The 17,271-nt window shown below is 42.0% G+C and overlaps 1 protein-coding gene across 1 annotated transcript in view; it reads right to left on the bottom strand.

Moving 5' to 3' along the window:
* The window catches only part of THSD7B (thrombospondin type 1 domain containing 7B), a 294,353-nt gene that overhangs the window by 152,446 nt on the left and 124,636 nt on the right, over positions 1-17,271 (bottom strand). The window contains exons 8-12 of the mRNA XM_018568480.1: positions 14,848-15,038; positions 12,948-13,168; positions 11,051-11,166; positions 8,100-8,232; positions 632-735 (exon numbers count right to left, since the gene is read on the bottom strand). Of these exons, the coding sequence (XP_018423982.1) occupies positions 632-735; positions 8,100-8,232; positions 11,051-11,166; positions 12,948-13,168; positions 14,848-15,038 (765 nt within the window). The remainder of the gene's footprint in view (positions 1-631; positions 736-8,099; positions 8,233-11,050; positions 11,167-12,947; positions 13,169-14,847; positions 15,039-17,271) is intronic.

Genomic DNA, 17,271 nt, shown 5'->3' with positions numbered 1-17,271 from the left:
GCTGCTGGAGATGAGAGAGGGAGGAAAAAAGAGGAGAGATTAGAGGAGAGGGAAGAGGAGAGTGTAAGAAAGGGGAAGAGAAAGGAGAAGAGGAGAGGAAAGGTAGGGTAGGAGAGGAGAAGACAGGTGAGGAGACAGTGGAGAAAAGGGAAGAGAAGAGTGGAAGAAAGGAGAGAAGAGGAGAGAAAAGGGAGGGTAGGAAAGGAGAAGACAGGTAATGAGAAAATGGAGAGAGAGGGGTGGAAGAGAGATAAGGGAAAGGAAAGAAGAGGAAAGGGAGGGGAGGAGTAGGGAGGAAAGAGGCGAGAGCGTGGAAGAGGAGAGCCTTCTACTGGACCAGAGCAATGGATGAACTTGATGGACTTCTGTCTTTTTCTTAACCTTAATAGCGATGTACAGTATGTGACCATATATGAAAAGAAGGAAAATTGTATGATTTTACTGGACCATGTATGGTTCTTTTTAATACATAACCCAAATTTACTTTTAATTTCCTAGCTAAATTCAGTTTTGAACCATTACATTTTACTCTTCCAAGGCTGCCACCATCTCTTTATCAGCCTGATTTGTTTGGCAATATTCTCATGCATGAAGTCAATTTGGTATCGAACATTTTGGAAGTGCGTCTTACCTCTGAATTGTATCCCCGGGCCGCAGGATTCGGTGCCCCCAGCTATGCCCTGCCTCACGTAGTCTGGCACAAGGACGCATTGACTCCAGTCTTGAGGTTTCCACCTGTGAATCATTACAAGGCAGGTCTGTGAGAACAGGTGTGCAGACGTGTAATTGTGTTTTCCTCCTGATTGACTTGCAGATTGGGAAATTCATTCTCATCAAATCGGTGGACTTTTGCCGCTAAGGCAGCGTGGCTAATTCTCATTTAATTGTGAAAAATAAACCAGCTGCATGCATGCGGGAGAAATAGATTTTGCAGCGCTGAAGATCGAAAGTTAATTACATTTTTCTTGTCATTCATTTTCCAAAATATGGTATTATTGCTCTCTCCCTGCTGGGTGGAAAGTTGATTTTTCCCTCTATGGTGACGCTAATGTAGTGAAGACATATTGAGGCTGTTTTCTCCCCACTAATTTAGACATCCAAGATTTCCTTTTTAGAACATGCAATGTTAATCATGCCTACAAATTCAGAATTCTGTTATCTTGTATCATTTAAAGGGACAGTCTGCCCTTTAAGTGAAATAACCATCATTTTAAAGGGCAAGTATAGCATATTGTCATAGGTCACATATTTTGAGTTATTAATGCAGGGTTTACCAGAAGGAAATACATAGTGGAATGTTCACATTTATAAATACTTGCTGTTTCATATGTTTGATATTGTAATAATGTACAGATGTATATATTACAGGGGTGCCCACAATTATTGTGTTAAGATCTACTTTTCAAAAGTCGAGCTACATGAGATCTACCTGTGTGCACAGCTAAATAAATATACCAAAATGGAATAAAGGGGCCACCAATCACACCCTTCCTGATCTAACAGCATCAGCTTTGAGAGCTACTGGTAGATCACGATCTACCTAATGGGCACCCCTGATATATTACTACAAGAGGCAGGGCAACTTACGTAGATCCTATTATTACTTTGCCTAACTACTTTATGACCATTAATATAATAGACTGATTTGCTGCATAATTTGAACATTTACAAAAAAATTGGGAAAAGTATTGTTTATTTTATCAAATGATGTGAAAAGGGAATTACTGGTCACTTTGAATATTCAATCACATACTACTACACCACTATATTCAATACTAACAAAAGAAAAGTGTTGACTTTAGATACAGTATGTCTTGGCGTTGACGGACACTGGCAACCAGGGCACGTGCTCCAGGTCTTCTACTGAGTGGCCTAGGTTTTATGCTGAGTGTGCACACAAAAATACAGGCACCAAAGACTGTGGTTATTATGTGTGGAATGTAAGTGGCAAGTGCTGCTGTGCTCTGTATAGCTTAGCCCGTCACATTGAGATCTTTGTGATCTCTCCACAGGCTCAGTGACTAAAACCACAGCACCCGCTGTTGCAGTTTCAGTGTTTTGCTCTGGGTGATTAGGGTGTGCCCAGGCACACCTGGCACACCACCTGTGCAGGCCTATGGCCCCAGGTCTTCTATTGAGTGCCCCTGGTCTTCTTCCCAATGGGCCAGGTCTTCTAATGAATAACCCATGTCTTCTATTGAGTGCCCTTGGTCTTCTACTGAGTGCCCCAGGTCTTCTACTGAGTGCCCCAGGTCTTCTACTGAGTGCCCCAGGTCTTCTACTGAGTGCCCCAGGTCTTCTACTGAGTGCCCCAGTTCTTCCACTGAGTACCCTAGGTCTTCTATTGAGTAGCCCCAGGTCTTCTACTGAGTGCCTCAGGTCTTCTACTGAGTGCCTCAGGTCTTCTACTGAGTGCCCAAGGTCTTCTACTTAGTGCCCCAGGACTTCTATTGAGTGCCACAGGTCTTCTACTTAGTGCCCCAGGTCTTCTATTAAGTGCCACAGGTCTACTGGGTGCACCTCCAAGTCTCCTTTGAGATATGGAGATGACACATTTCATGCATAATCATTTTGGAACATTGTGTATTTTATCTACTATTTGATTCATCTATTAATATTGATTTTTTTTCCTAAGCAATGAGAATACTTTTGATTTTATTTCAGTCATGCCCTCATAATGTGACATTAGAGTTTTTAGACCAATTCATTTTTGTTTAGTTAAAAAGATAATGTATTGTTTAGACTGATCCAAACCAGTCAACACTGTATCCTACCAGCCCCTCAACATATCAATATGCATGTCCCTGGTTTATTAGTACCCTAGAAACACCCCTGACTTCCATATTCTGTGCTGACCTAGATATATTTTTTCATGTCTTTATTTCCTAGTAAGTGCATTCTCTGAAATATTGACAAAAGCAACAAACTAGCCGCCTTTGCTTCCATACCATTGACAGAAACACTTAACTGTGCGGTTTGCTGTGCTTTTATATCCTTCCTTTCAACACATGTTTTCCCTTTCCTTGAAGAAGATAAAATGCCAAATAGTTCCTCAGGTGTGACTGTTTCTTAAAAATGTTAGATCAGTTTCGATGTCTGAAAACTCCCGGGATGGAGATGAGAATCAGACTCTTCACTATATGTCAGTTCCGTCACCTTCCGACATCAGAGCCCCTCTGTACTAAAATACCTTTTTATTCCTGCCATTTAAGATGAAGTAGGACTTGAATCACAGATATTGATCAGCCGGTAGACACATTTATAGCACAGTCACATAATAATATGCAGCCAGCTGGTCCCCTGCTACTACTGCTCCTATCTTTGTAAAGCAATCACCATGAGAACAAACCCAAATATATTCCAAAATCTATACATCGGAAAGTAGCTTTATGTTTTTTTTCTTCTTCAAAAGCAAATTAGAATCAATTGTAATCCCCGGCTACAAGTACGAGATGGCATTTTAATGTCTGTGTATTCCTGTGGCTTGTGTGCAGCAGCTTATGACAGTACAGAGGTGAGATAAATATAGAAGCGGGCTAAGTGAAATGTATCTTCAGCTTATCTGCCTGAGCAATCGGTTGGTGACTTTGCCTAACATGGCGCCACGGTCAGCAAGCAGAAAGGAAGACAGCGGCCAGTGGGCCCCCACCAGGTAAGCTTTTTATTTTTGCACGAAGGGATTTGGAAAAAAGTTAGGTCCATGGACCAGCCAACTTAAAGTGATGCTAAACTCTGGAGTTAAATCTTAAAAATACATTCAAGCACCTTAACTATTAACAAAAATGTATCTTATTTGTGTATCACTTGTCTGTAGATCCTCAAATCATCTCTGAATTGGTGCTGACACTGTCCTTCCTTCTGGAGGGTGGCTACTTTTCTTCCCCATGGTACCTGTGTGTGTTGTAAAGTAGTCACCGCTCCATGCTCACTCCCGTGATAGATTTCAAACTCATGTTTAGTTTACTAATTTGTATTGAGATTGTAGTCCATCAGGGGAGTGAGCTTGGAGCGGTGACTACTTTACAACACACACAGGGACCATGGGGAAGAAAAGTAGCCACCCTCCAGAAGGAAGGACAGTGTCAGCACCAATTCAGAGATGATTGGATGATCAACAGCCGAGTGATACACAAATAAGATACATTTTTGTTAATAGTTTAGGTACTTGAATCTATTTTTAAGATTTAACTCTTGAGTTTCGTGTCACTTTAAGTGGGAATATATTGGTAGCATTCCAAACATTAATAAACAGTCCAATGAAAACTAAAGATTTCACCTTCTTGAAGATGCTGAAGTGTGGAACCGCCAATGGTTTCTTAAACAATAAACATCCCTGTCTGCTGTACTTTTGCTTTTTCAGATTCAATAAGCTTTACTGAATCCACAACGTTTCTACTCTCCTAGTTAATCTTTTAATTTATATTTTGTAAAATACTTCAGGATTAGTAGGATCACCCCTAGGTGGGCTAGAACAAAAATGGTGGTGTTAGATTTTTCTCTTAAAGACCCTAAAATATATGTTCTTGGACAATTAGCATCTGTATGAAATTCTAAGTTTACTTTCCAAAAGTTATCCTTGAAATGATCCCCCCCACCATCACCAAGGTCTTACACTCACCTGTCCACGCTTTTGTTAGTTTCACGCTATGTGGAGCTATGGGAGCCACCCAAGGTACTGCTGAAAACTCTCCTGGCCAGTCCTGAAGTCTCCTGTGCATGTGCATACAAATCCCATCCATTCACCATAGGATTGGATAGGATTTCAAGACACGGCTAGGAGAGTTTTAAGAGTTACAGAATCAACGGAAGGAGGAAATTCCTTTGTGGAGCGGTGACTGACAGTCACTGCACTCTGCAGGGAGGAGACCGTGAGTTGAGCTATCAGCAGTCACATGATCACTCAGCTCTCAGTATAGAGCCAGCTGCAGTGTCCCATGCTGGCTTTAAGTATTGGAAAGAGTATATTGTACTCGCCCAATACTTCTCCTTTAAAGTGACATTAAACCCTCAGATTTTTTTAACATAAACCAATACTGTAATGTGTGCCTTACTGTAATCCATGGTAGTTTCCCTTCTCTTTGCTGCTCTTCCTTTTAAATATGTATCTCTTCTCATGCTGGGCAGAACTTCTGTTTTGCAGCAGACTGCCTTGTCTCAGGAATGGATACATGGTGTCTGTGTATACGTTTGTATAGGCTTTAAACCTGAGCCAGCACTACAGGAAGAGGCCCTGAGCTGAAAAGGGAAGTTGTCCCCAGCATGAGAAGAGATACAGATTTAAAAGGAAGAGCAGCAAAGAGAAGGGAAACAACCATGGATTACAGTAAGGCGCACATTATAGTATTGGTTTATGTTAAAAAATCTGAGGGTTTAATGTCACTTTAAGGCCAAATGTAATGTTGTGCAATACCCCATTATGGCCACTAGATGGAGGTGAAGAGTAAAGGAAACACTTATGTCCTATATTACATTACATTCGACCTGAAAAGAACATATACTAAGATGGTTCATTTTTGCATCTATTTGCACAGAACGAACATTCACAGAGATTTGCAGCCCAAATGGCTCAGCAAATTCTTTACACATAGACCCCATAGTGACATTCACTAATGTCAGAGGTACCAGCAATTCAAATCATTGGTAGCTCCTTATGACTTTTTTTCTGTTTGCAAAAGTGTATCATGGGCAGAAAATCTTCTTAAATTCAGAAATCAGAACGCTGACCTAAACTGTGACTAAAATCGTATGTGCTTTGGCGGGTTTAAATTAATTACTTCCTCTGCCTCTTCCCATTCAAGCCTTTGATCAAAGCTCAGAAGAAATTGTAAAAGGTTTTCACTATTACCGCCTCATACGGAGCAGTGTCAGGCCTCCTCATCTCCAAACACTGAGCCAGTTCTTAAATAAAGCTTCTAAATCCCGATCCCTATCAGTGTGTGCCATAAAACTGTATGACAGCTATATCAGTAAGCGGAGACGGGGAGACAACGTTTCAATTTGTGTGCTCGGATTTAGTATTGTATCGTATCTAAATTATTCATTATCAGGGCTTGAAAAATTTTAGGGTGTCTTACCAGTCAGTCAAAAATGTCACCAGTCAGCATGAGCGGACTTTAGCCTTGCAATTTATGTTAACATTTTTTAGGGACACATAGAGCTTTAATTTGGAGGTATATAATCACCACGGGGGGGGGGTTATTTTTTATTATATAATGAAAAAAGTACCGTAAATTTCGAAAATAAATGTTTTCCCTACGTTATGTTACAAAACATTTTATTCTTACCCATATTTTTGGTAAAATATAAAAGATGGGGTCACGTCAGGTAAATAGACACCAAACATGTCAAGCCTTAAAATTGCGCGCGCCCGCAAAATCACAAAAAAACAACCACAACGAAAATTGGCCATAGGTGACACTTTAAACGCTTTTACTGCTCATCAGTGTTATCAGTGATTAATGGCCCTAAAATGAGTGCTCGCACTCCGACGTTTGCGGTGATATGTAACATATGCGGCACAATAGGCGCAATCATTCATTCAATCAATTTTTGCACGTGGGCGCACCCGACGCACTTTTGAGTGTGTATGTGGGGGTCGGGTGGCTTTTTATACTTAACTTTATTGCTATCACATAGGGGGATAAGAAGCACCCTATGTGATAGCCAATTTACCTCCAATTTATCTCCAAGACCCCTAACGTCAGCTAGGGACCCCCAGAAAAGCTGATGAAGCAAAGATCTGCTTCACCAGCTTCTCCCCAGCCTCTGAAGCTGGAGAATGGCAGCAGAATGTGGAAGTGATGTAATGTACATCAGTTCCTGCATATGGGGACAGGAGAGGAGATCAGACGGAGATGTGTACTGCTCTCCTTTTGATCTCTTGTCACAGAGCTGCCGTGCCGGTCCCAGCCGCACTGGGCACAGCGGATCTCGGGACCGGCAACGGCAGTGACAGCTGCTGCTAATACAAGCGATCGGGCGTCTCTAGAGACGCCCGATCGCTTGAATGTAAAGCTCCCGGCCAGCCGTGTAATTACAAGCTATTCGTCGGGCTCCACCATCCTCTCGTCACAGATGAGAGGACGAGCGGATTTTCCAAGCCCTGGTCATTATAGTAGACCGATCACTTGCTGCACAAGTCGGCATGAATACATCCGTGACCTGTCACAATACAGAGTCCTTGCAGGTCTGAACGCTGGCCATACACCTAGATATTATCTGCAGAAGTGCAACAGATTCCTTCATCTTCGGTAAACTGTGTGGATGGAGGGATCTCCCACGGGGCCAAGCTTCAGTACCTTACTGGTCGGCCCCGCTGGCTCTCAAAACACCTGAACAACCTGATTGGATGCAAGCATTGTTCAAATGTTTTGTGAGAGACCCAGCGGGGCCGACTAGCAACATACTGAAGCTTGGCTCAGCGGGAGATCCCTCCATCCACACAGTTTAGGGTAGATGGAGGAATCTGTTGCACTTCTACAGATGATCTCTAGGTGTATGGCCAGCTTTAGTGTAGCATTATAGGAAATGCCATACGTCTGATGACGGTGGGAAGAAGCATTTCCTTTACCTTCTCTCCCTTAGTGACCTCACAGGTCAATGCAGTGCTCTGGCATTTCAGGAAGTGAAGTGCAGCAGGAGTACTGAGGTGTATGAGACTGTGATGGATTTTTACAGTGATAGGTAGCAGAGTGAGAGGCCGCAGATGCGACTGTACTCAATTATTGTGATGGACTTTTATATTGCATGGTCATAGAGCAATAGGCAGCACAGGAGCTGAGCTTTGTGGGTGTGGTGGATTAATACACTAGCTGGCTATGGAGTGAGAGGCAGCACAGGGGCTGAGCTTTGTGAGTGTGATGTAGATATACACTTCCTGGTCATAGAGTGAGAGGCAGCACAGGGGCTGAGCTGTGTGATTGTAATGGATTAATACACTGCATGGTCATATAGTGAGAGGCAACACAGGTGTGAAGCTGTGTGAAAGTGATGGATTAATACACTGCCTGGTCATAGAGTCAGAGGTAGCACTTAAAATGTTTACATTTTTAGTATTCCTTTACATGTGTATAGTGAGTTTACACAATAAAACTCTGTACCTGTAGAGCAGACAGATAGGGACATCATCACACTCTCTCTCTTCATACAAGGTGTCTGGACAGGGATGACCCCCATTAAGTGGCTCCTGTATGACAATTCTGTATCGGGACTGTTTGACTGCAGAGCTGTTCCCTGAAATAAAATCATAAAGTATCACAAACATAATTCTGATTGTTTTTGGATATGGAGTAAAATTAAGTACATTTGTAGACTTAAACTAAACCTGTGCATGAATTGCAATGCATATTCCAGCTGCCCAACTGCATCAAATAAACTATCCTCATCTCTACATGGATAGTTTAGACTTTAGAGCAAGGCGGCAGGTCTTTGCATCTAACCCTTCTGTAAGAAGTATTTGCGCATTCCGCAAGGGCAACAGCTACTCTGTGGTTCAGTTATGCCAAAGTTCTAGCAAATCTGGTCTGTCAAGCTGCTAGCTGGACTTCTCCTAACACCTTCATCTGCCATTACCAGCTTGACCCTTCTTCGTCTTTACTTCCATTCTCTCTGGAGCTCTGAATCAATACGCACAGTTGTTATTTTCTTTTCTAGAATGCCAGTGCATTGTGCAATTTCCTAACGCTCTTTTTTTCCTTGCTAGCTACTTCCCATTGTAGGCCAACAAAATGAGTTGAAGGAATACTGAAAATTGTTGTCCATAGTCCATCATGTCAGCCTAGGTTTGCTTCCTGAATCCCTGGTGTCCCATTGCAAGGTCCAGGAACGCTTTGGGGAGGGCCTCTCAAATTTGTATTTTCAGGGGGTTTTCCTGGTAGAGCTGACCCATAGTAGGCTGACCAGGGAAGGACAATTACAGTGAGTATAATGGACCACAATGTCCCATATTATTGATGTGTTTGTCAGCTACTTGAAATTTAGCTCGGGCATTTTTTCTATATTACAGAAATAACACTAATGCTGTAAATAAGGAATGTAGAGGAAGTAGACACTGCTCTTGGTTATTACACTAATGCTTTTAATGCATTTTGGAGGTCAGAGCCTTCCTACCCTACCCAGTTATTTAATAGAATATCATTTTTGCCGAGGACTAATCACTGTTATTTTCGGACCTTGCACTCAACATAATATAAGCACACTACATCGCCTTCTGGAGGCAGCAAAACAATTTAGATGCCATAAAATCATAATGCAAGAACAAAGGAGTTGGCGTAGTTAAAAAAACAACTATTAGAGATGTTTCAGCTCCCTCAGTGCTCAGAACCGGTTCAGCCATAAGACCTCCTAATTGTCTCCTACGCAGTGACTTATAACTCACTTCTAAATATGCTTTGATAAAGATATCATGCCGCACCTTTCCTGATTTTGTGGCTCGGTGACAACAGAGTATCTCGTAATTTAGTCAGCGTCCTGCAGATCAATAAAGTCTCACAGTCTAATGGATGAACTAATTTTTTTATTAAAAACGTTATTATCGCGTTTGTTTCCTTTATATTCAGCATGGAAAAGAATACAAACCAAACAGCTGCTGTTTTTTTTTTGGTTTCTTCACCTTTTCATCTATCAGATTATTTTCAGCAGAGCTGTTTACCCAGGTAGTGTGGTTTCCCTTGCCAAGACAACGATTTTTCCCCTTAAACATTTCCTTCCATAATTCTGCAGATATTCTTTTATCTTTTGTTTTGCTGCAAATACTAGCATCACAGATGTTTCACATTTCATCGGAGAAGACCATCAAGCAGCCTTTCCTTTCATTAGTTCTCTAAAGCTCATCCAGTACAGTCGGAGGGAGCCGGGGGGGATCTCCGCTGTAGTTTCAGGTTCACCGCACACTCACCCCAGCCATTGTTCATTTTAGCTATGTGCTAAATCTACCGTTTATCACCTCAACAGTAAGCATAAAATATAAAAAAACAAAGGCAATTGTTATTTAGCAGGAGACGTTTTGTTGTACTGGAGGGATGGGAAAACGATACAGCCTGGAGCATTTTGTGAGGTTCAAAAAGTGGCTCCAGCTAAAAGGTGAAATCAGGGAAAAGCAGGAAATGCTGCAATTGTGCTAAAATTATAAAGCTCCTTCGCTGCTAAGAAGCATAGGCATGGCAAATAAACTATTCCAAGTGGGCTTCACCCAATAATGACTCAAGGCAAAATATGGTGCAGTGGGCAAGACCACAGCTTTATTGGGCTAATAGACCACATATTTATCACTTCATACCAGCAAATAATGACATTAACATTTTGAGCAAAACTGCGAGCACTGAACTGCACCTAAAGGGTGCATTCATATCAAAATCGGAAGGAAATTGCAAGAGGGTCCATATTAGGAGCATGTCAAATGCTCCTATCACTGTAGCAACCACTCAGCTCCATCTAGTGGTTGCCTCTTGTAACTGCACCTACCACAGTCCAGTCAGCTGCAGGCTGATCAGGCTAATCAGTCTGACTACACCACACTTTCACCAAGCTTTACTGACCCTGCCTGTGGATAACATCACTTCAGTAGGTTGTCATACTATACATACAGACTAGTCTCGGGAGGTATGTTCAAGTACATAAATCTGCGGTTGAGACAGAACATCCTGAATTCTCCTTGTACTTTGTAAAGTGGCCCATAATTTGTATATATCAGGTTTGCAGTCCGTAGTGAAATCATTCTGTGAAGTGCAATCCAAGAACCAAAGAGGATGGTGCTCAGAACCAGAAAATTCTGCATTTCACAGGATCAAATTCAGAGCCCACCTCGACCCAGAAAATAGGGATAGCAGCAACCACAGGAGTTAAGTAATCGGGACAGCTAGCCCCACAAGGTAAAGGTCAGGACAAAACTTAGACCTTGTCAGCGTGTAGGTCGTATTCACTGACCGACTTTACATGAAACATTTTATTGACTAACTGGAGTAAAGTTTCAATGGCTATTTGGAATCATATTTAGGCTTAAATGCTTTTCTGCCTGCAAAAAATGATGAACTGGTGTTACGTGTACACTTACCAGGCTGGCAGGTTTTAGGGCAGGGAGTCCACTCACTAAACAGGGTGACAACACAGTCTCTAGTGCAGGGAAGAGGGCATGGCTGGCTGGTGTCAGGTTTGGTAGATTCTGGGCACCTGAAATTTAAAACACAAATTGTTAGTGGTAGACACAGACCATAGCGGGTACGTCATGTAGAACAATTTTTTAATACCCTCTGCAACATACATCACTGTTGCCTGAATCATGTACACAGTAGATGTAGGAAGTGAAGCACTTTACCAATTAATACAGTCTAGACACAACTTTATTCCATTAGGATCAAAGGCTACTCTGCTTCCTTTGGATTGCGGAACTTGCCTATATGTTGCCAGGTTACACATATTCATATCACTAAACTACGGTTGGATGAGAAGCACCAATAAAATAACCACATAAGTCAAGCGTTTTCTTTCCACGCTTCCAAATACCATGCCTGACACAAGTATACCTTCTTGCTAAGTCCTGGACAACTTCAATGTCCTCCAGGAGAAAACCTGGGACTATAACTGCATATGAAAGAACATCCTCAGAATACCTTCCTACCTGGCCTCTGCTCCAGCCAACCCCACACTTGCTAACTATTAATTAAAACAAAAATCTTTTTTTTACATCATTGGCATCTTCACTTTCTTCCTACAGTGTCATCATGAGACTGCCACTGTGCCCTCTGAAAAGTTATGCATATGGCTGCTCAACAGAGCATGAAGCTTTCCTTCCTTTTCTCTTGGAAGGTCAATCTGTTCAAATTGCACCTCTATATTACCCCTAGTGCTTTGTGCCTTCTAAGCATTAGTGCATTGGGCAAATTGCCAATCTAGGATTAAAATAGAACGATTTTGCTCTTTTTCCTTGCAAACTGAAAGGTGCAATCCCACAAACGTAAGTAATTTCTCTCGATTTCTTGTGTTCTTACGATGCAATTTGATAATACCACAACTTAACCCAGGACCTCAGCACAATGCCAATCTACATATACAGTATTAGCATCAGATGACTCTACTCATCTGGGTCCACATCTTGGAGTAATCATGTCCCCACGTGTACACTGGCCATAGGTTTAGGCCTTAAACCAGTTGCAGTGGTCAACAATTTGGGTCTGAACTATGGCTTCCTGTGACCCTTGACCACAGCTTCTAAAACTCCCAGGAGAGCAAAAGAAAAAATGTATTCAAGTACCTTACCTATTAACAAAAATGTATCTTATTTGTGTATCACTCGGCTGTAGATCCTCAAATCTCTGAATTGGTGCTGACACTGTCCTTCCTTCTGGAGGGGGGCTACTTTTGTTCCCCATGGCTCCTGTGTGTGTTGTAAAGTAGTCACCGCTCCAAGCTCACTCCCGTGATGGACTAAAATGTCATGTTTAGTTTACTAATTTGTATTGAGATTTTAGTCCATCACAGGAGAGAGCTTGGAGCGGTGACTACTTTACAACACACACAGGGACCATGGGGAACAAAAGTAGCCACCCTCCAGAAGGAAGGACAGTGTCAACACCAATTCAGAGATGATTTGAGGATCTACAGCCGAGTGATACACAAATAAGATACATTTTTGTTAATAGTTAAGGTAGTTAATGCATTTTAACTCGTGAATTTAACTTTAACTGTGCCAACAGGTTTTGTCTGAAGCTATGGATAGCAACTCTCTTTTATTATCTCAGCGCAGTATGGGAAAACTGAATGGAAAAAAAATGAGTTGCCAAGGACAATAATAACTGTTCTCCTTTTAGACACACGAAGGACTGTGAATTTTTGTGTTGTTTTTGCATTTTATGCATATTGGTAATAATAAAATAGCATTATAAAATAGCATTTTACGCTATTGTTGCTGGAAATATGTCTATGCTTGTGGTTCACATAGTATGAAATAATACCTCTTGCTTGCTACTTGTCCAGCGTTGCTTTTCATGCAGAATACTTTGCGGGATTGAAGTCCAATGCCACACTTGTCCTTCTTGCTGAGGCTTTTGTTTTGTATCCATGATTCCCCTGTACACGGTTCCCATGGTGACAGCTCCCAGTAGAATGCAGAGCATGGATGATCGTTGCACGGTCGGTACTCATAGAGTGCTTGGCTTGATGGGCAAGATTTCCCGTCTGTAAAACAGGACAAGGTGTTATATGTTAGATTGGACTAATCGCCCATATTCCATTTATGATTCAGACTACGATTAGATTTTTCTTTTTAAAGGAGTTACTCTATACAGAGAAAGATATGTATATGACGTTGCTGTCATCGCACACCTCAATACAAAAAGTGTGGATCTGTGACGCTGGATCTTGAATTATTATATTCAAATATCAGTTAAAGGAGAACTATGAGGGGAGTGATTTTCACTGATTCTCATAGTTTGAGCCGACGTGTGACATTGAAACTGTCAGATGTTGGCTCTATAGATCGGGAAGAGAGCGAACACATACCGTCACCCGCTCACTTCTCGATCATCTCCCTGCAGAGAGAGGTGACTGTCAGTCACGGCTCACTGCAGGGATTTCCCCCTCCCCTCTCCAATCTTCCAGCGCTGACTGGAGGAACAGATGGGGAGGGGGCGGGTACAGCTAGCTCAGCCTCTAGATAGGCAGAGCCCGCTGTCACTCACGCAGCTGGGGGGATCTTGACAGTAATGTCGGGATCCATCTCGGCTGCGACGGTCTCAGTATACCGGGAGCTGTAGCTCGTGGTATACTGAGCTTTGGGTCACGGGAGGAGGTTAGTATGTGTCCTCCCATGACACTTAAGAGAACTATGGGAAAAACACTTACCCCATAGTTCTCTTTTAACTGCACCTGACTAATAGAGCTCAGATGCTCTGGTTAGGCAGCTATCATCTTCCAGGGGCCCTCTAGGGCACCCTGGGTGGAAACTAAGGCAGCCACCACATCTAAGGACTGGTAAGGTGGAATATAATAAATAAATGATCTTGGGTTTAGATATACTTTACTAATAAAAATGCTCATGATATACATTTTATGTGTATTGTCTTTATTGTACATTTTCAAATGCTAGAAATAGACAGGGAGGGCTGACATTTCACTCTCAGGGATGGATCCTTAGCCAGGTTGTGGGATGTGAACAGTAAATTGGGTGCCAGTCACTTTAGGTACCTTTTTAATGCTATAATGTAGAACAGCCAAAAATAAGAGAGAGGGTAAAGGGCTACAGACATCCATAGACAAAATAGACTCCAGACTCACCAGTCCCTTCCAGCTTCCACAGTGCAGGACGACTTGTTGAGTCTAGTTGAGCAGAGGATGAAACGGTGTAATAAAGCCATAGCTGGACAGAAGACATACTTGAGATCTTCCCTGGGAGAGGCGCCTGGGCTCCAGCTAAGCCCCCTGACATCATCACATCTAAAGCAGGTCCATTCATCTGCATTAGATGTGAGGAATGCCGAGGGACATACCACAACCATGGGGGTATGGAGGGGAAGAGAGCTGACTGCCACAGGACTGAGAATCAGGTGCGTATATTTTCTGTATTCAGGCCCCTAGACCAAAATGAGCAGTTAACCCTTGCAATGCGGGGTTAGCCCCCCTGCAAAGGTTGACTGTAATAGCTGGAGTTCCTCTTTAAGTAGTACCATTTTCATATAGTTCTTTACAGCATTACAGGTCACTTTTGGAGGAAAGGCACACAGAGAAATTTGGAACAGTGACTGGACCTCCAAAGACCAGCTCTAGTGGGTTATTAAAGCCGAATTGCTTGCCAAGGTTTACTGCACCTTGCAGTTCGGTGTATTACTAAAAATGCTCATACGCATAAGCTTGCTTACCTTCTCCAGGATAGGCCAGGATTGATCTGGTCCTGCTCTGCTTCCCCTCGGCATTCTTTGTGGAACAGGAACGGGAACACGGCGACCAGTCTGACCACTCGCTAATGACGCAGTCCAGGCTGCAGGGAACTTTACACACCAGCTGGACAGGAGGCTCATCCACACACAGCTCTGCAGAGACCGGCTCCCCTATTGCACACAAAACAATAAGATTGTTGAACGGGAAACTTATTTTCAATATTTTTATTTTTCATGTTTAAAAAAAGTAATAATTGATGAGCCTGCCATGAAGGTTTTTGTTCAGGCATTTCCTCGAATCCTGCTATAGGGTGACAACACTCTGTCCCTGTCTCCCAATTGTTTTTTTTTTTGTGTTGTCAGCCTGGCATAAGAAATCATGGCACTCAAATGGTTGAACAATCTAAAGCAAATGGAAAGCAAACCTTTGCTAAAATAAAGCAGTTAAAAGATACATTAGGAACTTCCAGGACACAGTATAACTTAACATGATAAGGTCTGACATCACCACTCCATCACCACTAAGTTCCACCCTAAATGTAATTATGAATACTTTATTGAAATAATTTTTTAAATGCAAAAAGTATAAGTGCCTGAATGTGACCTGGTATCAGCCTCTTGCAGTCCCTGCGTGTGAGAGGAAGATCAGCACAAGGAGCCAATCAGGAGCCAATCACTTAATGGGCTGACATGGAGGATGCGGAGTGAGAGAGCAGCATGACTGAGAGATGAGCTCATTACTGTGGTGCTTCTCCTTTCACTGTCCAGTCACTGGAAGTTGGTCTGAAGCAATTTGGTCTTAAAGGAAGTGGGTTGAATGATGCTGCCCATCAGACTGAGGACATCTAGTGACCAAAAAAGGACTGACGGGGAAATCCGTATTGAAGGTGAATATTGTAGCAAAAGCTACAATCTTTTAAACAGGCTATTCATTTGTATCTTATTTATGGCTAGAGTTCTGCTTTAAGAAACTGTGTTATACAAGTGAAAGAAAAGAAGTAACATGGATTACACACCACAATGTAAAATCTCTGATGAGGAACTGGATTGTGGTCCCTCATAGGAGGGGCTAAAAAAAAGTCTGAGAGACTACTACTAATAGTTACGCGTTGATTTCACTTGTCGCCTGGAACTGCCCTTTACAGAATTTCTACCATTATATAGTTTTATTCTTTAAATATATATTTTATTTTATTTTTTAATCAGATAATTTTTATTACGTTTTCTTTTAACAATCATTATGAAAAAAAATATAAAACAAAACAAGAAAAAAGAAGGAAAAAAACCAAAGAAAACATCCACCATATGCACATATCAAAACATACATAAGGGAACTTAAAATCCAATCACCTAAGCACATATTAGCATTTACATCACACCTGTCAAAAACAAAGAGGAACATAGAGACTTGGAACTAGAATACACAAATTACATCTTAAGCTCAACATATACGTCACTGATATGTCTAAATGGTAACAATATGTATAAATTCAAGAATATTTTTAAAGGAGAACTATGGGGTCAGGGCTTTTCCCCATAGTTCTCCTTAGGGTAACGGGAGGACACAAACTAGCGTCCTCCCGTCACCCTAGGCTCAGTATACCGCGAGCTACAGCTCGCGGTATACTGAGACGCCGCAGCTGAAGTGGATCCCGACAATTATGTCTGGATCCGCCCAGCTGCGTGAGTGACAGCTGGCTCTGCCTATCTAGAGACAGAGCCAGCTGTACCCGCCCCCCTCCCCGGTCTGTTCTGCCTGTCAGCGCTGGAGGATCAGAGTGGGGAGGGTGGATTCCAGCCGGTATGTGTTCGCTCACTTCCCGATCTACTGAGCTGACCTGTGACAGTTTAATTGTTACAGGTCGTCTAGAACTATGAGGTGAGTGAAAAGCACTCACCTCATAGTTCTCCTTTAATGTGTACGGTACAGTAGCCATCTGGACCAAAGTAAAGAGAATGTATTGCCTCCAATTCCTCTATATTGATAAGTGATGCGTTCAAACATTAGAATCTGGTCTAACTCAGAGATCCATTCAGATATAGTGGGAGGGGAGGCGGCCATCCATTTCCTTGCCACTAGACGTCTAGCGGTAAACAGGGCCCTATGTATAGCCACCTTGGTGTACGATACCATCAAGGGATTTTCAAAGATTGCAAGTATGCATACTCTGGGTGTGTTATCTAACAATATACCAAAAACAGAATGAATAACCGCAAGTACTGCTCCCCAATAGTGAACCATTTTATTTACAAACGTTTGTATTCTTATCCAATTATTATTTTTATTATTTTTTTATTCTTATTCTTCTATAAAATGTTTAACATATGTTATTGTTTCCTTTACTTCTACTATTATATATATTTTTATTCTACTAATAAATATATACAGTACTGTATATATATA

This window comes from Nanorana parkeri, unplaced genomic scaffold, assembly GCF_000935625.1.
Source record: "Nanorana parkeri isolate BGI_ZX_2015 unplaced genomic scaffold, ASM93562v1 scaffold1194, whole genome shotgun sequence".
Lineage (NCBI taxonomy): Eukaryota > Metazoa > Chordata > Amphibia > Anura > Dicroglossidae > Nanorana > Nanorana parkeri.
The sequence above is the reverse complement of the archived record's forward strand: the minus strand, read 5'-3'. Positions and strand labels throughout refer to the sequence as shown.